The sequence below is a fragment of the Terrapene carolina genome, unplaced genomic scaffold, assembly GCF_002925995.2.
Source record: "Terrapene carolina triunguis isolate 2854851 unplaced genomic scaffold, T_m_triunguis-2.0 Scaffold35022, whole genome shotgun sequence".
Classification (NCBI taxonomy): Eukaryota; Metazoa; Chordata; order Testudines; family Emydidae; genus Terrapene; species Terrapene triunguis.
Window position 1 is genome coordinate 999236 of NW_020699373.1, and position 25073 is coordinate 1024308.

Genomic DNA, 25073 nt, shown 5'->3' on the forward strand with positions numbered 1-25073 from the left:
ACAGAGAGTGGCTTCTTTTTGTCTCCATCCTTAAATCTTCATGGAGCCGGAGGAGTTCCTGTGAGATCAGGCGGCAGAGGAAGCATTCTCAGAATCATAGCTTCCCCTTCTATGCACCACTCATCCACTGTAGATTCTGGCAGTTTGGCGCCCTCCACCTGTGGAAGGAAAAGTATGGCCATTGGTTAGGGCAGTATTAAGACCATGTGTGGCAGCCCACATGACTCTTAGGGGTTTTTTGAGCCTCTGCACCCTCCCCACTTTTGCTGGAGGGATTAAGCTGTTGAATGAGTTAATAAAGAAGCTGCGTGGTGCTATAATTCATAAACCTAATAGATTGTACGACAGTCATTTCTACAAAATGAAGAAGCACAACTAAGTGTTTCCTAAGTGCTTTTTATGACACACAAAATTGAGCTATTAGAGTTGCATTAAAATTTAAATAATAATGATAAAGACATACATCATAATATTAACAGAGCAATTTCCTTCACAAAGTTCTAAAAATAAAAAATGCCATTGTTTGATTAAACAATCTTAATAGGTTTTTAACGTGCTTACCATTAATAATATATATTTTTTCCTTACTTTTCCTATAACTGTGTCTCAATATAATGTTTACATATAAACAGAGAGCATTTGAGTGTCATCACTTTGGGGTTTTTCCCTTGTCTTTGATGTAGGCAACAAAAAGCTTACATAGCTACGCAGGGACCTTTGGCAGAGACAACTGAAGATTTCTGGAGGATGCTCTGGGAGCACAACTCCACAATCGTAGTCATGCTTACTAAACTGCGAGAAATGGGCAGAGTGAGTATTGTTTTAATAGGCTTTAAACTTTGTTTCTTTTGGAGAATTCACACCTTCCTGTAAAATCTCCAAAAAGTAAAGATCAGCGATAAAGATCAGTGATCGTGTTGAATGATAAAATTAAATCGTCACAGGAAAGGCTAAAAGTCTTAGCTGTTCCATTTCTGGGTTTCCTTACGTCCCAACTTTTCCTGTGTACTTATTATACTGACCTTTGCAAATTCAGCAGCTTGTTTACCATGTTAAATCTCATTAAGCTTCCTCTTGGTATAATAGAAGGATTGAACTAGTTTACAGAAATGGTAGAATTGTACCAGTATAATAAACTTGGTGTATAGTAAGTGATATCAGAATCAGGCTTTCTATTTGGAAGACTAGATGGCGCAGGGAATTCATAATAGATATAAAAGGCTAGATCCTCAGAGGCCAAGGAGTGCTTGAGGCAAATGAAGGGAAGGAAAGTAAAAATGGCTTTAAGATTTGAATACCCTTATGGACTGAAATCACCAAGATTTGCAGATTTTGAGGTACTATCTGATCATTTTTGATAAATAACAATTCAACTGGTGTGCGGGGAGCAGTTCAGAAGCTATATGTTGAGTTCATTGCGGACCTGTGAACTGGAGGCCTGAAGATAACTTTTTCATTCCTTTTCAGACATTTTTATTTATTGGAAAATATAAGAAACAGAGTAGTTAAATTAAAAAACAACAAAAAACTAGTGGCTGATCTAAGTCTAGTTCTTAGTGGGCAGGTGTCAAGCCATACCAGCGAGACTGCCATCAAAACTGATACTAAAGCCTCAGATGGCAGCAGCAGCCCTTCTTCACAGTGTTGAAAGTTGGTGGAACAAAACAGTTTTTCAGCATTGGGACTGATGCCACAGCCCGCTGACAGGGCAGTTTGGAGACACTGGCAATGCCACGTGCCAGGGCTGTATCTATTTTATGGACAAATAGAAGAATTTAGGTTTTAGTTCTGTTAGTAATGGCGTTCTTCATGAGCACTGAATTTGCTATAATTAAAACAGATGATAACAATCCGCAGTGATGAAGACATGTTCATTTATAACACGGAACTGGACTTTTTTTTTAAAATAGGAAAAATGCCACCAGTATTGGCCAGCAGAGCGTTCAGCCAGATATCAGTACTTTGTGGTGGATCCCATGGCAGAGTACAACATGCCACAGTATATCCTAAGGGAATTCAAGGTCACAGATGCCAGGGTAAGTTAGCTCAACATAATTCTGTTTTCTATATGTTTAAAAGGAGTCCAGTCTCTTCCCTTTTCTTTTTTATTAGCAATGCCTTAGGGACATTCTTGATTCCCAGACCTAAGCAATAGCCAAAGAGAAGGGAAAGATAATAACAACCTTGTAAGAGAACTGGCTGTAATTCAAACATAACATCTGGGCAGCACAACTTTTAGAAAGTTCTGTATATGTGTTTGTGCTGAAAAGCATTAGCTGATTAGAAGGCCATGTTCCCTCCAGACCCTGCTTGATACTTGTTTTTGGAATTTTCATCACTTAAGGCTGTAAATATGTTGTTGTTCTGCACAGCTCTTTAGGTCATGCACGCTTGAAGGTTAATATGGTGCGATTAAAAAACAGCAGAGCAAACAGCATTCTTAAGAAAAGTTGACAAGCTTTGCACATTATAATTTGATTCTTGGCATAGCTTACTCTTTAGCGTTCTAATATGTCTGCAGAGAAGAGCTATACAGCCATGACCCTGGTTTGCTAATTTCCATTATGCATTCCTCATCTGGACTGCTGAGTCCAAGGTTCAGCATTGATGGAAAATTAACTGTATATAAACTTATTTTAATAGGAATATCTTTGACAATTCTCATACTGTGATTTCTAACACTTCACATAGTATGGTAGGGAAACCCCTACCCTGCTCCATTTTTGGAAGCACTGTAGCAATAGCGTTGATTGCAGGAACATAGCAGGATGCTGTACTTTCAAGGAATAAAATCACTTAGAGCTCCAGATCCATACCCAAGAAATTAGACTTTACATATATAGGGAACCAATATTTGATAATGGGCTCTTCAATCCAGAAGAGATAGGTATAACATGATCCAATAGCTGGAAGTTGAAGCTAGACAAATGTAGAATAGAAATAATGTGCAAAATTCTAACAGTGAGGTTAATTAACCAATGGAATGACTTACCAAGTGGTAGGTTCTCTCTCATTTTCAATTTTTAAATCAAGATTGGCTGTTTTTCTAAAAGATATGCTCTAGTTCAAACAGGAATTAATTCAGGGCTGTCCATGGCCTGAGTTATACAGGAGGTCAGGCTAAATGATCACACTGATCCCTTCTGGCCTTATAATCCGTGAATCTATGATTTCCTTCTATTATGATGACTAGGTTGCTGATGCTAACATGGGCTACAGATAAAGGTAGATTAGACACTCGAAACAGTTAGCTAAATGGCATTTTCACTAGCCACAGGGAACATTAAGACTAGTATTGGGCTAAAGAGGCTGGAATTTGACTTTGCAAAGACAAAAACAGGCACAGTTCGGATTTGTTACCACTTTATGTGAACTACCAAAATAGAATGAGGTTCATATAAATGACCCATCTCTACGTAACAATGCTGGAGAAGGAGTGACTCATAGCAGCAGTTTTCAACCACACTTGTAAACAAAGACAATCATGCAGTCATGAAAGCCAATTTCAATACCACCTTGGTGACCTCCTTTGTAGATAGTTAGTAAAATCATTCTGTTCCTCCTAAATTGGAATATATGCAAGTGACATGGGTAACCAGTCACACATTACAGAGAGTGAGTAGCAAAGAGTCAAAGATGTAGCTGAAGAGGATCATTTGCAAACAATCCCTAGAATAAAATGCATTCACATGGTATTCATCAAAGAGTTTCAAGTTAACAAACACATTGTTTGTAAAAATATAGTGGATAGTTTGCAAATTGATAAAAGGGCAAAAGTCATCAAATAACTTGTATGCCACAAATAGCTTGCCTGGCCTTAGTATTAACACACCTGCTAAAAAGTTCCTTGCTTTAACCTGTGGTGAGTACGCCTCACCAATCTCTTGTACCACCTCACAGTCCCTTAATGTTAATGTTTCCCTAGTTTTGAAGACAGCGCTGCCCTAATGGTTCCAGTTGTGTTAAATGACTAACTGACAATCTTAGAGAGGTATATGGTCTGATTATACAAAGGTGATGAGAACCTGCAGCTCCCTCGGACTTCACTGAAAGTTGTGGGTGCTCAGCACATACTAAAATCAGACCTATTATTTTCTCGTTGTATGGAGTGCTAACATGACTAATTTACACTAATGATAATGGAATTTATGTAACTAAATCACTGGCATATCCAGAGCAGAATGGACACTTTATTGTTGTTACCATTCTTCCTCCCTTTGATGTATAATGTCTTTTGTAACTTGATAATATCATCAACAGTCTGGTATTTTGTAGGTGTCAAAGCAGAATTTGATATGGAGCTCTGTGTTATCACTATTACACAGTGAACTGTCATAAGGGCCAGGTAACCTCCATAACTGCTCCAATCTATGATTTCTAACTGCTTTACACCCACTGTCTCTGTAAACTATGAGGATCATCAACTTGGCGCAGTTTCATGCAGCACTAGCCTATTAGTGATATCCATAAGAGAGCATTATATACTCTATAAGCTCATTGAAAGGCAGTTGAATAGCCCTGGTGAGAGGCAAAATAGAAGTCCAAATGGTCAGCCAATCAATAGGGTTACATATTAAAAGAAACCTGGACCTCTTTTGCTCAACACAGCAATCTGAATGTTCATGTGCTGAAAACAGCACTTTTTACTCTGTCTATGTAAACTGTTACAAATATTTTTAAATAAAGATTTTAATAAAATGTTACACTCGGAACTTGACGGCTATAGGGAGAGATATCTCACTAAAAAAAAAAGCCACACCATTTATAATGCCAGCAGCATGGGGAAGAGATAATGTAAGAGATCGTAGATTCGTTCCCAATCTACTTTCATGCTAGTCTAAAATCATCAGAGTGACTTTATAAACTATGGTATAATCATTAAATAACATGTAAGTTCTGTTAATTGCTATTAAAGCAGGATCGGAACAGGTTTTATAGACTCCTGTCCCCCTTTAAAGTTAAACCTTTACTGACAAGTATGTTTCACAATATAGAGATAGAAATTAGTGATCTTTCCAGCCACAGCCTGAGCACAGTTTTATCTTAAATGTAAAGATAATGTTGGTCCAGTAGATGCTTCCTAAGCATAGGAACACTAAAGGACTGCTGTCTCCCTCGTTAATTGATATCTAGCACAGGCACCAACTCCATAGGTGCTGCTCCGGGGCTGGACCACCCACAGGGAAAAAATAGTGGATGCTCAGCACCCACCGGCGGCCCTGCTGATCAGCTTCTCCCCCTCCCTCCCAACACCTCCCGCCCGCTGCTATCAGCTGTTCAACAGCATTCAGGAGGTGCTGGGGGGCGGGGCACGCTCGGGGGAAGGGGTGGAATGGGATGGGAAGAGGCGGAGTGGGGGTGGGTGGAGCCTTGGGGGAAAGGATGGAGTGGAGGGTGGGGGCTGGGGCAGAGTGGGTATTGAGCACCTCTGGGAAATGACAAAGTCAGCACCTCTGATAGCTAGGATGTTGCCAAAGTGTCACATAGGAGGTTTTCTGTTCGCTTGTTTGTTCAGAGAATGTGAGCCATTCTGTTGCTAGAGCACCTCTTGCCAGTTGATTTATGGAACTGCGCTTATAGTGGCTTTGGAGGGTACATTGTAGTGCGTCTTTCGAGGGAGGAATGATACCAGGGAAGCCATTACAAGAGAAGAGAGTTTTATCCTGGGAAAATGACATTTTAGTAAGAAACATTAGCAAATAGCTTAAGTTGGGCTTCTTAAGGGGTGTAGTGCTCTAAAAAGCCACACAAATTGTGCTCACCAGGTGCAGTTTTTGAAATATGCATTTATTTAAATTGGATGAAACAAATTCTTCAACACTAGAGAGCTCATTGTCACCGAGGTTTTTTGAGGGGAACACTAAGGATTGGTGAGTCAGGCTTCTCTGGATTTTAGTGAGAGTGCTGTGTATAAGCTCCCTGTTTTTTCCACACATTTGTAGACCTGAGAGGTAGAAAGCCCCAAAGTACCAGCAGAAAAATAGGAACAAGTGATTGCTTTTTGTTTTGTTAAATTTTTTAAATGACCTATATTTCAGTTGTCAGAGCAATCATGGCTAAATATTTTGGTGGGAAACTCCTCTGGCCTCTACCTTCCAATCTGCTTTTTGGGGGGTTCCCATAATTGTTTAGATGATCCATTGGTTTCACTCTGTAAAAGACCATTTTGAAGAAATGGCATCTGGTGCTAGTTTTCTCTTTCCTCTCCTCGTACAATGCCACAGTTACTGCTTAAAGACATGGTGACATGGCATATGTTATTTCTGTTTTCATGGCAGAAAAGTGGATGCCTTCAGGAAGTGTACGGTGTCCAGAAGGCATGAAGGTTAACAGTAATAGCTCAATTTGTGTCAATCCTTTTAAAAGACACAAGTTATACAGATTGACAGTGTTCAAAATCAGCAAGCACAACATCGGAGTGTTTAAAACAACTATATTCCCTAGTATTGTGTTACAGTGCATTTTGCACTTACTTTACTAGCCATTTAAATGTTAAACAGGCATTAAATATGAAGCGAAGTCTACATTTGACTTCAATACTTGTGGCTTTATTCCAGAAGTAAGAATGCTACAGTATTATGCAACTTTAATAAGCAATAATGCTAATCTTCATTTAAGAAAGTAACCACAGAGGCATGGATAGCTCCTGTAGATTTGTAATGAGAGATGGAATCTTCTATCTATTGGGTCATTAGTTTAAGTCCAGTTCAAGTTGCTAGTGACTGATAATCATTGTGAGTCAGTGGATGTTTAGTGTATGTGAAATGAGTTGGTGGTCTCAGTCTGGCTCCTAATAGACAGATGTCCACATCACAAAAGAACACTATCACAACCGGCATTCTCGACCTCTCTGGCCACTCAGTAACAGACCTAAAGGTGGCAATTTTGCAACAGAAAAGCTTCAAAAACAGACTCCAAGGAGAAACTGCTGAACTTGAATTAATATGCAAATTAGACACTATCAACTTAGGCTTGAATAGAGACTGGGAATGGCTGAGCCATTACACATATTGAATCTATTTCCCCATGTTAAGTATTCTCACACGTCTTGTCAAACTGTCTGTAATGGGCTATCTTGGTTATCACTACAAAAGTTTTTTTCTCTTAATTAATTAGCCTCTTAAAGTTGGTAGGACAACTCCCACCTTTTCATGTTCTCTGTATGTGTGTATATATATATCTCCTTGCTATATGTTCCATTCTATGCATCCGATGAAGTGGGCTGTAGCCCACAAAAACTTATACTCAAATAAATTTGTTAGTCTCTAAGGTGCCATAAGTACTCCTGTTCTTTTTGCGGATACAGACTAAAACGGCTGCTACTCTGAAACCTGGCATTCTTAGTGGCAGCCTTAACAGAGAAGGCAAGGACTGAATGTGAATGAACTACCTTCTTGCCTGTAGAGAGAGTCCAGCCAAGCAGAGGTTGAAGCATATTGGCCAGGTAGCATGGGGAAGCTTGCACTGCCGCTGGCCATCCTGTACCTGTTTTCATAGATTCCAAGGACAGAGGGGACCATTGTGATCACCTAATATGACTTCCTGTATAACACAGGCCATAGAACTTCCCCAAATAAAGAGAGGATTTGAATCTTGTGGGCTATAAATCCAGAACTTCTCACAAGCATTTAATTAAAAAAAAATCCCACCAATTAACTAGCTCCCAACTTCCTTGTCCTCAAACTCTCTTTTTCCAGGATCTAAATGTCAGACAATATTCTAGCCAATGCTGAAAGTAATTTGAGCATTGTCGTGGTTAATGAAATTGCCCTTTTATGTCAATGTGGAATAATAACTGCAAAACAAGAAGAAAAACACAAGCTCATCAGCATTGTGATTGGAAGCATCTTAGTAAATGTGATCTTAGCCATGTTTGCTCTTTGCATATTTTTTCCCCTCCCAGTGTACATTTTTCATAATTGCTGTTCTGGTTTGCTGACTGACTGACTTTCAACTCCTGGAACATTCTTTTGTGGTATACTGTGTATGTCTTTCATTAAAGGATGGCCAGTCCCGAACAGTGAGGCAATTCCAGTTCACTGACTGGCCAGAACAAGGAGTGCCAAAGTCTGGAGAAGGATTTATTGACTTCATAGGCCAAGTTCATAAAACAAAAGAGCAGTTTGGTCAGGATGGACCAATCTCTGTTCATTGTAGGTAAGTAAAAAACCTCAGTGCAGATTGATTGTTTTTCTTGATTAAAAAGATATTTTAAGTTTCAAAGTTGACTTTAGGGGGTAGCTAATTGGTGTGAAAGTGTAGAGATGAATGGAATGACTTCCTAGATGAACTATCAGAAATGTAATAAAACAATCTAATGCAAATCCCTTTTATCCCCTATATTTCAGTAATGTTGGAACTATTTTGTGGTGAAATCCCATTCTGACACTAAAGGTGCCACTCAAATAAGAGCAAACATGATTTTTTTCCCTTACAAATGATCTTTGCCACAGGATAAAAACAACCCTGGTCTATGCTGCATTCAGCGCACAGTGGGAAATGCCTTACTATAGAGTGATGTACCTGATTGTGTTTTCAATAGTAATTAGCAGTGAGGCCATTATGGTGATGGTGATCATTACCGGTAAACGTGCTAGATGTCCTTGAGTAGCAGGCTGAGTATGATCATCAAAATAGACCAAAGAAAAATGGTTTCTACATTAGGCAATCCGGTGTAATGGTAGCCATTGCATTCAGAGACTATGTCCACAGTAAAGTCAGTGTTTTTTGACTGGTCAGCTAAAAGCTCAGAATGTAGAACCTACCCTCTAAGGAGGTGCTGAATACCCTCAGTTCCTTTTATAAGTGAGTTGAGGATAACAGCAGCTTTCAGGATCAGGCCCATAGAAATAATCCTGTGTGTGTGTGTGTGTGTGTGTGTGTGTGTGTGTGTGTGTGTGTGTTTGGGAGGGGGAGGTTAATTATTATTTTATGCCAACTTGCTTTGGTTACAATATTCTAAAGTCTCTAGCAGATGGCTAAAGATAATATATTTATCTTTGATCTCTTACGTAATAAATTGCTTTCTATAAAATCCATTAGGATTTTAGAAATTAATTTTGCAACATTAAAGTGTATTTTTGATAGTTTAAATGATATTGTTTATATAATGGGGGGGCAATTAATACAGGTGCAAGTTTCTTTCCATGGGCTGAATAATGCCCTCTTCTCCCATGCAAAGGCCAAGTAGAGGTTTGGTAGGGGGTATATATAAACAAGGACTGAAAGGGAAATATCCTAGCCCTGCCAAATCCAGCAACAGCCCTTAGTTAAGACTGGATGCACAATTGCTCTACTGCCCTGGTGGACTTTAGTAGCAGCTAGGGCCTCTGCACTTCCCTAAATAGGAAGTTTAAGCTAGTGGATCTGCTGGACCATTTAAACCCCGCCTTTGCTGTGTCCCTAAATACCCGCTGCATATTGCAAAGAAAAAAGGCACTGCAGAGCAGAGTTCAGTGGTGCATAGAGGGTAATGAATTATCTTGCACAGACTCTCCAAGATTAGACCTGTCCCACCCTAGCTGATTTAGGGATTTATGTGCCAGGGGAGTGGTGGGCAATGTTTGGCCCTTTATGTGGGCTCAGATGAAAAAACAAATGGCGGCCCCTTTTAAGTTCTTTCCAAGCTCTGCCCACACATGATGTTGAAATGAGATGCCACTCGCAATAAATTATGAAGATCATTATGGGCTTTGATCCTGCACCGCTGTAAGTCAATGGGTGTTGCATCATTGACTTCAGTGGGAACAGGATCAGGCCCAGTAAGATCATACCTCTTCGTTCCTGGATGCCTTAGCAGCAGTGAAATAGTTAACATTGCTGACATCTAAATTGTCATTATTAGAATCATTCAGAATCAAGATCTTGTGCATATGAATTGGAGCAGTTCAAACCCACCTCTTTGCAAACTCTTCACTGCTACATAGCTCAGTCTCACCCCTGCGGCCCTCTTATAAAAAATGCTTATGAGCTGTATTCTGACCTGTTTTCAAGGGATTTATTTGTAAAGGGGGAGACCAGGGAAATTCCTCACCCTCTGAACTTCCTGCTACCTGGTTCCCTGTAATTTTTCTCTCTTCTATATATTTGTTCTGTGGTTTACTTACCTGTATTACAGTAAACCACTCTGACATTGAGTGATTTTTCCTTCTCTAGGAATTTTACAAACAAATCAATGTGTTACTATTTAAAACTTTCTAACCTCATTAGGCAGTTAATTAAAAAGTAGTTAGGTCAGCAAAGGACTTTTCCTGAAATCCAAGGCTCAGTAGAAATAGTGTACGTTAGGACCAGACGTAGGTATGTGCCAGCTTAGTGGCCACACAGGATCCTGTGATTTTATGTGGGCCTTTCTTTGTCAGCATCCTCTCTCAGCAGATTTCCAAGACCTTACCCACCCTGCAGCCGGTCCTAACACACACAACCCTTTAAAGATAAACTCCTCCCCCTGCCTCCTCCCAGCTGATAAAACACTTACGAGCCCCTTCCCTAACTGTTAAAACTCTACTGCATGCCCCTAATGAAAAGCATCCTTCCCAACCTTGAGGAACTATCTGGGTTATGGAACTCTGCCCAGGCCCTGTGACCAGGGCCAGCTTTAGGCCGATTCCCCCGATTCCCCAGAATCGGGCCCCGCGCCTTAAGTGCCTTTTTAATTTTTTTTACTCACCCGGCGGCGGTCTGGGTCTTCGGCGGCACTTCGGTGGCAGGGGGTCCTTCAGTTGCTCCGGGTCTTCAGCGGCATTTCGGCAGCGGGGGGTCCTTCAGTGCCGCGGAAGACCTGGAGTGAGTTGAAGGAGCCCCCCGCCGCCGAAGTGCCGCCGAAGACCCGGACCGCCTCCGGGTATTCGAATCGGGCCCCACAGTTCCTAAAGCCAGCCCTGCCTGTGACTTTTACTAAACAGAGGACCCTATGAACAACATGGCTAGCCCTTTTATATACTGCCATAGGAGAATTGAACTCACCACTTTGCTTGAGACAGATTGTATGAGATAGGTCTTTAAACGCTGCTAGAGGTATTGTGGACTTGTACTTATATCCTAAACATCGTTTGGTGAAAAGATGCCGCACTGTTTAAATATGCTTGTCAGCTTCAGCCCAAAGTAAATGAATCCATCCATTTTCTGCAGACTTTACCCAAGCGTTACACTTGCTGCTTAATTAGGATCTGAAAATGTGGAGATTTTTCGTATTATTCAGTGTCTTCCTCATTAACTAACTCTCCAGATGCTTTCTTGCTTCTCAAGAACAGAACAGTATGAATTAATTCACTCCTCTTGCTGGTTTAAAAAGTTCTAAATAGTTGTCTTAAAGTAATAAGGAGTCAAAAAATACTAGGTCTGGAAACAATCAGACCTGTTTAAAAGAGCCATCCGTTTTTGTTTCAGTTCTCAAATTTGTTGTACATGAAGAGTAAGCGTTGTAATATTCCTCTTCAATACAAGCTATATTTTTTCACATAAACCATATTTATGTTAAGTTCTCCATTAAACGATAAAAACAAAGAAACTGAAAGATAAGGCTGGTGCTCTGTCCCTAACTTACCCCTGCATATTTCAAGGGTCTCAGAACAGGGAGTAATCTCACATACCATATGTAACAGGACCCAAACAAGTTGAGATAAGGACAGAGAGGTAGCCTAAATTCTGGCTTCCATTTCTTTTTTCATTTCCAGTTAGACTATTGGCAGGCCAGTGAACCCTCTCATTTTCCCCTGCCACACACTGACCACTATACATTCTTGGTCACAAACAAAATCACTTAAAATGCTCCCTGACTATCCAGCTTTCATTGGAAGTACATTAGTACAAATGTGAGTTTGCCAGAGAATGGTCACTTTGTCAATGTGTATAATTTCCACACAGAAGTTTTGCTTATAGAGCCTTTTTCCATGTAGATGACCATGTACATATGGTGTACCATATCCACAGCTAAATAATCAGCCAATTCTTTCAACATTTTAACTGTCAATTAACACTCCTTTTTTATTGCAACAGTGCAGGTGTTGGGAGGACTGGAGTATTCATAACCCTGAGCATCGTGTTGGAAAGAATGAGATATGAAGGTGTTGTAGATATCTTCCAGACAGTCAAAATGTTAAGGACACAACGGCCAGCCATGGTACAGACAGAGGTGAGAAGAACAACATACATATGCATTGACTGGGTCAGGGTAGGTGGCTGGGTGGATGCAATGTTAGGAATGGCAGGTGATGGGAGTGAGGTTTCCACAGCCAGGAATTTATATAGGAGGTATACAATTTACTTTCCCTTCTTAAGTACTGTAGCTATGTATGTAGCCTATGCAGTGCATTTAGGCTATTTCCCATTCTGTGGATAGGGAATATCACAGCCTGGAAAATGTCCATTTTAGTGGTGACTGAATAAGATATTTCTGTGACCCTATTTTCTAGAAGAAACTTGAGATGGAAACATTGCCCATGTCATTTTGAATTTTTCCTTCACGCTAGTAATCTATATTCATAATCAGGGAGCAAAGTTTGGCCTGTGGGTGCACCCTGTTGGCTTCTGTTCATTTGGAGGGCAGAATGTGTCCCGTGGCTTAAAACTGAGGCTATAGTGTTTTTATGGTTGTCCAGACTTCATATAAACACAAATTTGACTGTTTGGCATGAAAGCATTACATCCCTGTGGGGGGGGAAAACCCTAGATTACAACTTTTTGCCCTGGGACACTATAAAGTTAGTGATCTCACTGTCAGTGAAAGTTCTGCAGTCTGGTGAGGGAGAGGTCTTGGGCACGGCCAGCCAGCCTGTTCCTGGCCCGATTCAGGAATCATCCCAATTCGTAAAGAACACATAAGCACATGCTTAACTTTAATCATATAGTTAAGTACTACTTAAGTTAAAACGTGCTGAATGTCATGAATTGGAGCCTTTGACTCTCAGTTCTAAGCCAACAGATCAGATCCATAAAAAGAGGGAGAAGGGGGGAGGAAAAGCATTTGTAGGACCTTCTACAGCCTTGGGTGGCTGATACCGACCATTAAAATGTTTATGATTTGAAATTTAATATTGATCCCTGCACTTTTCCATTTTGCTCTAAGAAAATGACACTTGTTCAGTAAAAAGTAGACAGCCCTACTCTTAGTGTTTTACACATGTGCGCACACTCTTTAAATGAAATTAGACCATTTTTAAAGTTTTATCACTTAGCCAAGTAACTCACTGAGACAAAATTGAAGAGTAAACTCCATTTATTTTCCATTACCATTATTGCTGTAGAAAATGTACATTTAAGCAAAATGAAAAATATCTACTTTCTGTCCCATTGGTTCCTATAAACAAATCTAGCATATAGAAAAATAAGCTTTTGTGGAGTCCACATAAATACAATGCTGGGCTGTGCAATGTATATCCTTTCCCTCTTTCTACTTTAGCTTACTCGTGGATGATATGCTTCCACTCTAGACTGAAAGTAGAAATCTTCCATGCACTGTGTTAATTTCATCCAGAACAGAACAGAAGTCTAGGGCTCAATCTTGCAAGATGCAGAGCGCTCTTGTCCCCATCCAGCTCATGATTAGTCCTGTTGAAATCAATTTGGCTACTCCTATGCTTAAAGTTAATCATGTGCTTAAGTATTTTGCAGGATTATGAGGATGGAGGCACTAATGATCATGGCAAATTAGATAAACTGAAGTGGGTGTGTTATGATATGGACTGCTGGTCCAATGGAAGCTATTGAATTGTGATCTGAGTGAAATGAAACCCAGATCCTTATGGCTGCAAGACTGTAGCATCACATGAACAAGTCCCCTAGGCGGCTTCAGTATTTTGGAGGTCTTAAAGAAACAACTTTTGTTCTTTCACATGAAGTGAGGTGGGCAAGTTTGTTGCACTCCAGCATAAAGAGACTTCTACTGTGCTATGTGTGCAAATGAGATGAAGTGCTAGGAGTAGCACCCGCACTGAGTGTTAGTAAACCTCAAGCCCTCTGCACTTCCACACCTTTACTTTCAGGTGCAGAAGATAAAAATGGATGTAGGTCGTGTGAGGAGACTTGGCGTGAAGTATAAGCTGCACCATGTTAATAAGGTGCTTAACTTCACATTCCTCTCTGAGCCGCTAATTCCTGCCGCTGGGCAGTAATAATTTGGTAACTATACAACAAGGCAGGATTGGATCCCCCTGTGCTTCCTGACCTGCTATTTTACCTTGTGTTTATGTGTGCAGCACCCCACACCTGGCCTGGGAGGGACTGAGACCAGAATATGATGTTTTAGCATATTAGTCACATTCACTGAGATGCTATTTGAACATTTTATTAGCAAGTCTCAAACAGTATGAAATAATGCAAAAGGTAAATCTTAATGCACTCCCCTCAGACAAAAAGCTTTCTGCTAATTCTCTTGTACTCATTCAGAGCAACAACCGCTCAGTAAATGAATATATATTCGCATCACAAATAAGCAGGTTCCATCTAAGGAGAATGTTATTGCATTCAATGAGCATCTCAACCCATCTTTGTTTACTGTAACTCAAACCAGTGTATTCTGTTGATGTCAGCAGGAGGATATCACTGAACTGCTGTGGCCTCTGTGGGATATAGTGTATTCACAGAGCCTCTGATTAAATGAAAAAACAACAAAGAGGTTTTTATATTTTCTCTCTCTCTCTTTTTCTTCCAGGATCAATACCAGTTTGGCTATCGAGCCGCACTGGAATATCTGGGCAGCTTTGATCACTATGCAACGTAAAACCCCCTGACCCATCCTGGATTTTTACTGCAGGCCCTTTAAGATCCAGAGAGCCTCTTCTGAGCCATACAGTGTGCTTGAGAAGTACTTCTTAACTCCTAGCTAAAGACCAATTAGTGGGAATATTAAAAAAAACACACACACACACACACACACACAAAAACAACCCAAGAACTATTCCAGGTGGACCAAGAATTCACAGTTTAATAACCTAACCAGAAATATAATAAAAGAATCCTGACTGGTGAGGCGTCTGAAGGATCTCATTTACAGATACCTCAAGGATTCAACTTTGGTTGAAATTAAAGGGAAGAGGAAATTATTGCAAAGAACCATCATCTTGTTCAGGATTGCATGATTGTTGCAAAGATGAATCTTGAGAGTACTGCAATTCAGTGCAAGATGTTTGTTAAAAGGCCGGTACCTGGCTTCTTAAAACAAAATGGACTCTTTGCTTCAACATCACCCCTTCCCACCATAATGCTCATAATAACACTTTAGGGAAAATGGGGGAATGTTTAAAAAGAAAGTCCTTGATTTAGTTTTTTAGTATTGTAAAGATACTGCTGACCTGTGCTTCATTTTTAACTGTGTAAACTTTTTCCTTTTTTTAACAAGAGTTTATCATTTGATGAAGTGAATTTAAAAAAAAAGTTGCATAACTGTTCATTTTTTGTTTCAGAATTGTAGATTTTTTTAAGCTGTAGAACTGTTATCTGTAATATCTTGCTGTAGAAATGTTCAATAATTTGAAAATTTGCACATTTTTGTGCAGTCCTATATTTATCTACAGTACCACATTCTTCTTAGATATTACAGTTTGGTTTACTTTTGTTTTTGTTTTTAAAAGAAATACTCTTAATCAGTTAATCAAAGTGGGGCTTTTTTGGTTTCTTTTGGAATCAACAGGGAGGCGCAAAGTATAAAGCTGCTACTAACACACACACACACACTACTCTCTTTATAATTCTCTATCCATATCTATCTCTATATATATCTACAGATATACAGACAGATAGATACACACATAAATATATATAGATGCATCAGTTCTTCCATGACTTGGATTTATTGAAGTGGTGGGAAAGTTTTCCAGAATACTACATTCAACCCATATGGTACTTTTTGAACATCTCTGCATTTCCAAAGTCCATAGCTTTTTGGTTAGAAGGGAAATGAGGAATGCACATCAGTGATATTTGACCCTCACCCCGACTCAAAAAAAAAAAAAAAAAAAAAAGATTGTTTATATACACAGTCACACAAAGACACACACACATTATGTGGTTGAGGCTTCCAGTGAAGTTCAATATTTGTAACACTATAGTGCAATAACAAACCATATTATTAAGTATAGGAGGTGTGCATGTGGAAAAGGTCAGTGCATATCCCTTTAGGAGGGGAGAATGTTGTAATATACTAGCTATCAAGATGTTTAAAAAGTGTATTCAGTCATATATTGTCTATAGTATGTGCTATGAAATTTGCATTTAGGATGTGTAACAGGGCAAAGCCAAACTCATGTTGCTCTGTTAATAAATTAGAAATATTTTGTGGCATACAGCATTATTTAGAGATGCTGGTTTTTATTTTTATTTCACATTTAGAGTGCCTTATATTTGATGCCTATTTTGATAGCATATCTTTAAGTTTTGTTATGTCTGTATTTACACTAGTTAATTCATATCTTTGTTACTCTTTTCAATTAAAGCATTATCTTTTTAGCACATGTACAAAAACACTTTGAATAATACACATTCCTGGTTTTTAACCGAGTAGGGGATGTTAATAAATGCAAGCCCAAAACACTTGGGTAGTCAGGACCCTTTATCCTTTCATAACTCCAACAACAGACATGCCCACTACTTTAAGGTTCCTTCCAAATTGGCTCTCATAAACCACAGTGTTGATGATTACGGTATTGCCATTGCAGAGATGTAGGACTGCACTAGTAGTAAGTAGTTTTTGTTAGCAGTACTCATGCATCATTCCTTTCATTTGGGGCCAAATCCTGCTCACTGTACACGTCAATAGGCCCACTGAAGTCAAATTATTGGTCGCAATGGGACTGTTAGTATGGGTAAGGCAAGCAGGATTTAGCCCTCAGAGTATGCTTTAACATGACTTTAGATTTCCATTTGAGAGAACAAAATTCTTTAAACAATGTAAAATATTTTCTGAGACTCTATATGAAGCCATTTACAGTGGCCCAGGTCTCTGTCATGCCTTGTAACACGTTAGCACACAAAAATCAAAGGAACTCTTTCTTTCAGGTGTCAGATAAGAACCATACGTATAGTTCAGCTATGTTGGTGTAACACACAGGATTTTTTTTTTCTTCCATATTTCCCATCACTAGTAGAAAGAAATGTATGAAAGACCAAACACTAGCAAGCATTGTATTTGAGCACTTTTGTAGAAAAAACAAAACGAAACAAAAAACAAATATAAATATATATATAATAATAATAAAAGTATTATAGAAGGCTACCTCAAGAACGAGATTCTATAACTTATATCAGAACCAGAGAAGAATGTGCACTATGTTTCTTGTTTTCTTCTTCTTTTTGATTTGTATCTTTTGAAGAATTATTAAAGTGCCAGATTACGTAGTGCAGTCATGTTCTTTTAGCCAAATAGAGTCAGATATACACACCATTTTAGAAGCACAGACTAGGGAGGGCTGTTGCACACCAGAGCTGTTAACAGGTAGGGGCTTCTCTCCATGAAACTTTTGCAAATTCTAAAGAAAAAGGGAAAAAATCAGAAATAAATAGTGAGGGAAAGTATTGTAGGACAAATGAGACTGCAAATATTCCAGTAATCTTACTGTTCAGGAGTTGTTTCTAAGATAACTCTGTTAGCATCATTGATGTGCATTCCACTTTCTGTACACTAATGTATAGTCATTCTATAGTTAATTTAAAGAAGAAGCATCTTTATCTGCATTTACCATAATCTTCCAAGCTTAGAATTGGTTTCATCAGCATAACCAGTACGGTGCTATTATTTACCTATGTATGTGTAGTTATGTATAATTTTGTAATTAGTTAAAATGGAAAAAAAACTCAAAATATATAAAAATGATTTGTACAGAACTTTATTTTAGCTCTTTTTTTAAAAATGATTGCATGGTTAGACAATTCAGAGGCTGGCTGGGGGAAGGGAGGGCCCTCTAGGGAGATCTGCACTTTCTATACCTTTGTACTATGCACTGCCCTATTGATTCTACACCCAATAATGTTATTACTTGAACCCATCTGTAAGAAACTGCTTATGAAAATCCACTTATGTGTATGTAAATAACACAGAACATGTAAAAAGGGGGGGGAGGGGAGAGTTTGCAACAACAACAAATGCAACAGCTTTTTTTCCCTTTTATTCTTCCTTCCTTTCTTTTTTTCTTTCTTTTTTTTTTGTTTGTTTTTTTGTTGGTTGGTTGATTGGTTTTTTCGTTTGGGGTGCCCTGATACTCCAGCAGATATCAGAAGGCTGCAAGTCCCGTCATCCCCATCTGTTATGTGGCTTTGCCATTCAAGCTTGGAGTGTCTTTACAAAGATAATAAAAGTTGTGTTCTTTGCTCTCGTTTTGGATGCATAGACTGAAAAATTAAAAAAAAAAAACCTTGTAAAATGGCTTGTTAAAAAAAAATACAATTACCTCTAATTAGTAGTACGCGTAAATGTTTTACAGAATGAAAGGCGTGCTTTTTATTTTCTTACTTCGTTACATTGGTGGCGAAAGAAAGTCTGTATGAAAATCAGTTCTTTGCTGACACAAGTTCCATTTGTTACAAATGAATTCTAATAAAAATGTCAGTGTTATGCAGCCCTGGTCTTGTTTTCTTAAGCAGAGCTTTTGGAATCAAAACAGTTTGGTTTTTCTTGGTCATAGAGGAGTCTAACTGACATTATAAAGTAGTCATTAATCTTAACTAGTAGCAAGGCAGTGGAAAATGCATTTCCAGGTTAGCTAATATGTTGTCCTCCATGGTGATTTTTGAGCTATGGGAGATCCTCAATTGGTATAAATTGTCATAGTACCATGGACTTTAACACTTACATTACTTAAATTTACACTGGATGATCTGTCCCCATTGTATTTAAGGAATTGCTTCAATTGGCTTAAGAAAACTACATGTTGGCCCATATTTAGAGCCAAATCCAAAGATAATGAGACATCTGCAATTCTTATCAAATTCTAGGGGAGTTGTGGGTTCTTGCCACTCCTCAAGATTTAGTTCTGATATTTTAATTTCCGGAATGAATTAAATGAATTCTGATACCTTAATTTCTGGAATGAATTAAAAGTGGTTATTTGAATAGTGGCATGCAGTTTTGACAATTCTGTAATGAATCTCTGCACTGAACCATGTTTTCCTGTTTGTTTGGGTACAAATATGGGTCTCTAAAACTGCCATCAAAGCAATAGAAAAATATCTGTATTATTTTAATCAAAAAAGATTTAGGTAACATGGTAAAGTGTAATGGTTGCAGGCTTTGCGGAGCATGTCTCAGATTCCTACTCAGCTGTTAGTGGCAGAAAAGATAGCAGCCTCTCTGGATTTTTTGTTTTGTTTTTTCCTGGTGGTTTTGGGGCAGATATTATCACTAAAATTATTATTCTGTTACCAAGATAACATGGTGTATTGGAGATTAGTGTTAAGTATAAAAACAGAATTCAGTGGGCAGGAAACGTTTATTGCTATATTAGCAAAATGCTGGTTTATTGGACCTTTCACTTTTCTTAGCTTAAATTCTAGTTCATAGCTGTGGTAGCAGTCTAAAGGCAAACGTTGATGCCCTTACTTACTTAAGTAGACTCCCATTGACTTCTATGTACCACAAATATTGATTAGGCTTCACAGGTCAAGTAGAAATTAGATCAGTGGAAGGTGTTTTAAGCTGACTTTTTGTAAATATTCTCCTAAACTCTTCCATACTTTATATTGTTCTTTTTAAGGGCCTGATCCAAAGCCCAGTAAAGTCAGAAAGAGTCCTTCCATTGACTTGCATAGGCTTTGGATCTGGCCCTTAGTGTCTTCACAGGAAGTCTAAGTTAAGGATGAATAAAAACCAAATAAGGTTATCAAGATTTGGCAGTATACCCTCTGATGTAATTTAAGTCAAGTTAATTGGTTTTAGCAAGAGTTGTCCTAACTAATATTTTCTTGTTCTTAAAAAATACTTTTGTGGAGTAAAACCAGAAATCAATGCAACAAACTGAGAAACTCCATTAATATCAGAATCAGTAACTGACAACATTCAAACTCAATTGTGCTCACGTTCCTTTTGATAATACATGAAGATTTGTGTTTCCAGATTTTTCTGTTTTTCCTTCTGCTACATCTTTCAGGTTGGAATGAATATCTGACTAATTGTAGAACACAGCCTCTGTACTGATTTTGAAGAGAGAGATTGAATTTCTGTCTCCTGCTCCACCCCTCTTGCTTCCGCCCCAATTTTTTAGAGAAAATAAAAAGAATTGGCAAATATATGGGCAGAGTGTTGAAAGAGTACTGGTGAAGAATATTAGGAGGACATTAATGACCAAGAGCAGACACTTGTTAAGTTCAACCAAACTTTAGACTATTACAACTAGTGCTGGTCAAAAAGAGAGATAACATTTTCACAAAAAACTGATTTTTTTTTGCAAAAATTTTGAATTTAGAAATTTTTTTAACCAGCTCAATAACTGGCTGAAAAAATTGGACTTTTTTTTTTTGAAATTTTTTACCTTTTTTGGTAAAATTCAGAAAATAATTCATCATATTGGAAATTTTGAAAATGTTTGGACCAACCTTCAACACAGGACAAAATAATGATTTTACTGTTCTCTTAAGCTTAAAGGAGGGGATTTCTTCACGGTATTGAAAAATTCTGAGTCCATAACCTGGGAAAAGCAACTGTAAGAGAAACGTGAGATCAAAAACAAAAGACCAGATGTGCCCTGGGACATCTTCAATACAAGCAAGTAAGGCCATACAATACAAGAACTAGGGAAGGGTGCACAATATCCTCTTGCCAGATATGCATTATGAGATATAGGAGAGTGGTTTTTTTAAAAAAAGTGGATCCTGCATTGATTACTGTTCACATGTCTGTAAGGGTTGAAAGAGCCTACAGGATACAGTGACGGCGTGAATGAGATCATTTTCTTTAGTGTCTCAGAGACAAAGAACAGAGGGCAGTGATTGCTAGGAAGAGAAACGGTGTTCAAAAATACAAAACTCTATCTTATTCTGATCTGGGATCACGAGTAGAGAGCAAGAGACCTAACACTCCAGCTCAGAAGAACCTTTCAGGAGCTGACTTCACAAGCTACTATCTTGTGTTCTGCAAAATTATCCAGCCGAAGACAACGTTTATATTTTGGGGGCGCCAGCAGCAGCTGAATGACTGCTGAAAGAAAGTGAAGACAACTCACCCATCTGTTTCTTAAGCATGAAAATGTAGTTACTGGAAATGCAACTATCATGAAGTGTTCTGCATTAAGTAATTAAATTGTGTAGTGTTTACTCCATTGCTGCATTACATAGTTTAGTTCAATTTTCATTTAAGATTGAGTGGACCACTAAACTAAATGTGACTCTTATATTTTTTTATTCACTGCTAAAATTGGGCATCCACATAATTAGTTAATTACTTTAACATACAACATGGTTCCCCAAATCTTCACACACACACACTCAAACTTTTGAGTTAATTCTATAATTAAATCTTCTGATTTTTGGTTTTAACCAATAGACACCAATAATACACCCCCAATACAAAAAGAAAAGAAATGAAATTGGTATTTATCCAATAAACACCAGAAATGGTTACGTCAGTCTAAGGGCTTGTCTACATGGAGCAGTAATATGGACTATGGAGGTATGGTTTCTAAAGTGTATTAACATGTTGTACATTAATTGATCCGTGTTGACCTTGCTGGTGCATACTAAAGGTTCCCTAGTGTGCTTTAAGACAGTGCTGTTTGAAACAGTGCTTCATTAAAGTGCACTAGGGAACATTACGAATAGATTAGTTATTACAGTATATACTACATAATGAGTAATGTATATAACAGGGATCAGCAACCTTTGGCACGCAGCCCGTCAGGGAAATGTGCTGGCAGCCTGGGACAGTTTGTTTACCTGCAGCGGCCGCAGGTTCGGCCAATCGCAGCTTCCACTGGCCGCGGTTCGCCATTCCAGGCCAATCGGGGCTGCAGGAAGTGGCAACCAGCACATCCCTTGGCCCATGCCACTCCCACAGTCCCATTGGCCTGGAATAGCGAACCGCAGTCAGTGGGAGCTGCGATCAGCCGAACTGCAGGTAAACAAACCAGCCCGGCCCACCAGCGGATTTCCCTGACGGGCCGCGTGCCAAAAGTTGCCAATCCCTGGCATGTAATATACATTATACTACTGTAATGAGTAACGTATATAATACACATTACTCTTTACTTTTATATACAAAGGGAACCTCCCTCCCAAAAACCCCCAGATTTTTGGACAGCTGCATAAAACTCAAGAATTGCTAAAAAAATACACCTCGAAAAATGAAATTGATAAAAGCAGAAGTCCTATCTATAAACCTGAAGTTTCATATTTTTCAGAGTTATTTAAGTGTGTGCTATTCATGTTTCCATATTAGTATTAGACTGAAGTAGTAACACTGATTTCAAAATGTACTGGATATTACACTGCATTATTTGTAACAATGCTGCTTCTGTGAAATATTGTTTTTAAAACAAAACTGTATTTTAAAAAAAGTTTTTATAAGTAGAGAGTAATAGAGTATCTTTTTCATGCGGCAAAGAGAGTAGAGAATCAGTGATAGTCTGGGAAGTTGTATATTACCAAAGAGAGTCTTCCATCCACAAAACCTCAGGTTAGTTTTTTTTAAAAAAGACAGGAAGTATTAAGAAAAGAGCTCTAGTTAGCCTTAGATAATTAATAAAATATTTCTGAATTGGTGGGTTTCTTTTAAAAAACAAAAGGATTTGAATGCTGTATGTTATATTGGTATTCAAGGCAGAAAGCTTTGCTCTTGCAATACCTATTCTGTTTTCAACAAAGGCTATATTTGCCCTGTTGTTCTGTCTATGATGGCTATGGTACCAAGAGCCAGCATATTTCCGTATCCTAACATAGTGAATATAGACTGGTGGAAACATCTGCTGACTAGCTTCACAGAAGTGCAGAATGATAACCTGCAAATGAGACATTGTAATGAATAGAGATCATTTTGCATCAAAGCTATAAATAGAGTGCTTTTGAACCCACAATGCATTCAGCTTGCTTCTGTCAGCAGAATATAAGAAAAAAAGTCTTTATTATATAGTAGGAACAAGCAAACAGGCTTTCCTTGCCAATAAAAGCAGTCCATTATATATTCAACAGCCTTATTGGATCTGGAATATAAATCTTTCATGTCAGTTCCAAACTGCTTAGAACTGCCTTCTTTTCTCTGAATGTTTAAGACAAACGTACAAATGTAAGTAGTCCTTCATGGGGTAAAAATCCCCAAATATGTGGGTATTAATAAATTGAATCTTTAAAGCTTTTTACAGTTTTCTTCTTGTTATTCTTGTTTGTAATTTAGTACCATCCAGAGGATCTAACTGAGTGCAGGTTCCCATCGTATAAGGGGCTGTACAGACACAATAAGAGATGGCCCCTACCCCAACAGCTTTCACATTAAATAAAGGGCAGGAGGGCAAACAGGCACAGAATGTTGAGTTGACCCACCACAGGTTAATGGAAGTTCTGAGATAAGAACCCAGGTCTCCTGACTCACAATCTAGTTCCCTAAACACTGTACAACACAGCCTTCAGGTGCCTTGTTTGCACAATGTTCCAAAGCATACAAAATGTTCCAACCTCGGTGCCTAAAGTTAGTCATCTACATCGCTATTTAGCGTGCTAGGTAAAGTAGACTGAGTTTTCCAAGGTGCTGAGAGTTGTGGGGGCTCAAGCATTTCTGGACGTTGAGTAATTTACTTTGGTCCCTAAATATGGATTTAAGTGCCTCTTGGCCACAACACATGTAGAAGAGGAGGTGGGGCAAGCAGAGAGATAAATACATAAATCTAGATATACGGAAATACTCATCTTGCCTTGAGAACAAAACTGTGACTGAACATATCTTCACCACTTTTGAACAGAAGCAAAGAGTTACCACAATGCATCACATGTTCCCATCCTCAGTTGACCCTTGAACTATAACTGTTCTTCTGCAGATGTAAAATCTCACTTGCTCCCTAACATTGTGTCAACCCTTTTTGTTCCTGCGTTTGTTACTTGCATACCCACTCCCTTTGGAGCCTCTTAGAGCCTACAATTTCTTCCCCTCCCACCTGTTTCCTTTAGACCCAATTATTCTGATCTTCTAGAGCCATTGGTGGTCTTTGCTTCAGGCTCAGTGGCCTAAGCAATGTTTATCAGAGGCATGCTGGGCAAATCTTCAAAGTATTCTTCGAAAGCCTTAAAATGTATTCTTGAATACATCCAGTTCTTATGGAAAGTATTGGCTTGATGGCAATGAAGAATGAAGTTCCTAAACACAGTCTTCCTTAAGACTTAACCAGTGCATCTCAACCCTGCACCAGAGGAAGCATCTTGAGGGATGAAAGATCAGTTCAGGTTCTGTGCCTGGTAAGCCATTGGCCTCAGCTGAGAATGCCAATTGTGGTAGCTTTTGAGATTTTGGATGAAATCCTGGCTCCACTGAAGTCAATGGCAAAAGTCCTGTTGAGTTCAATGGGTCCAGGATTCCACTTCAGGGTAGTTATTCATAAGAAAATGGATACCAGCTCATATTATATAGACCATTGAACAGATAAGAGATGGTAAAACAACCTGTCATTTGTGATCTGGGCCAGATTTGAATTGATGACCTTTATTCCACTGTCTTTATTCCAGATACAGTTTCAAGCATTTTTTGTGAATTCAGTCTAAAAATGCTGGAAACTATGGGACTGAAACAAAAGCAGGCCAACAAACCTATTGTTGATAGTTTTCATACTTTTGCTACTTCAGCTACCAAAAATGCATTAGGAAGCACACCAAACATGGCTATATTATAAAGAGTGCTCTTATAAATGCTGCTCTATTTATGCCTATGGAAATGGAAGGATGTGACTAGACCATCAACAAGGATTGTGGCAGCACTCATGCAAAAAAAGTTCATTTGACTCTTCTGGGCTGTTGCAATTTACTTAGTATTGCAAACCTTCATTAGAGTGTTCATTAGAGGGTTGCCCCCATCTTGGGAACTTTTTCCCAGCATGCATTTCTGTGGCTGACCCATTAAATTTGGCAGAGCCAAGCAGCAGAGACTAAGGTAGTCATTTTGCAACTAAATGCTG

General features: G+C 38.7%; 1 protein-coding gene across 1 annotated transcript in view; it reads left to right on the top strand.

Moving 5' to 3' along the window:
* Positions 1-15360, top strand: part of LOC113405291 (receptor-type tyrosine-protein phosphatase delta) — a 173087-nt gene extending 157727 nt beyond the window's left edge. The window contains exons 22-26 of the mRNA XM_029914316.1: positions 684-810; positions 1911-2036; positions 8003-8157; positions 11998-12133; positions 14651-15360. Coding sequence (XP_029770176.1) covers positions 684-810; positions 1911-2036; positions 8003-8157; positions 11998-12133; positions 14651-14719 — 613 coding nt within the window. The 3' untranslated portion in view covers positions 14720-15360. The remainder of the gene's footprint in view (positions 1-683; positions 811-1910; positions 2037-8002; positions 8158-11997; positions 12134-14650) is intronic.
* Positions 15361-25073: the final 9713 nt, after the last annotated feature.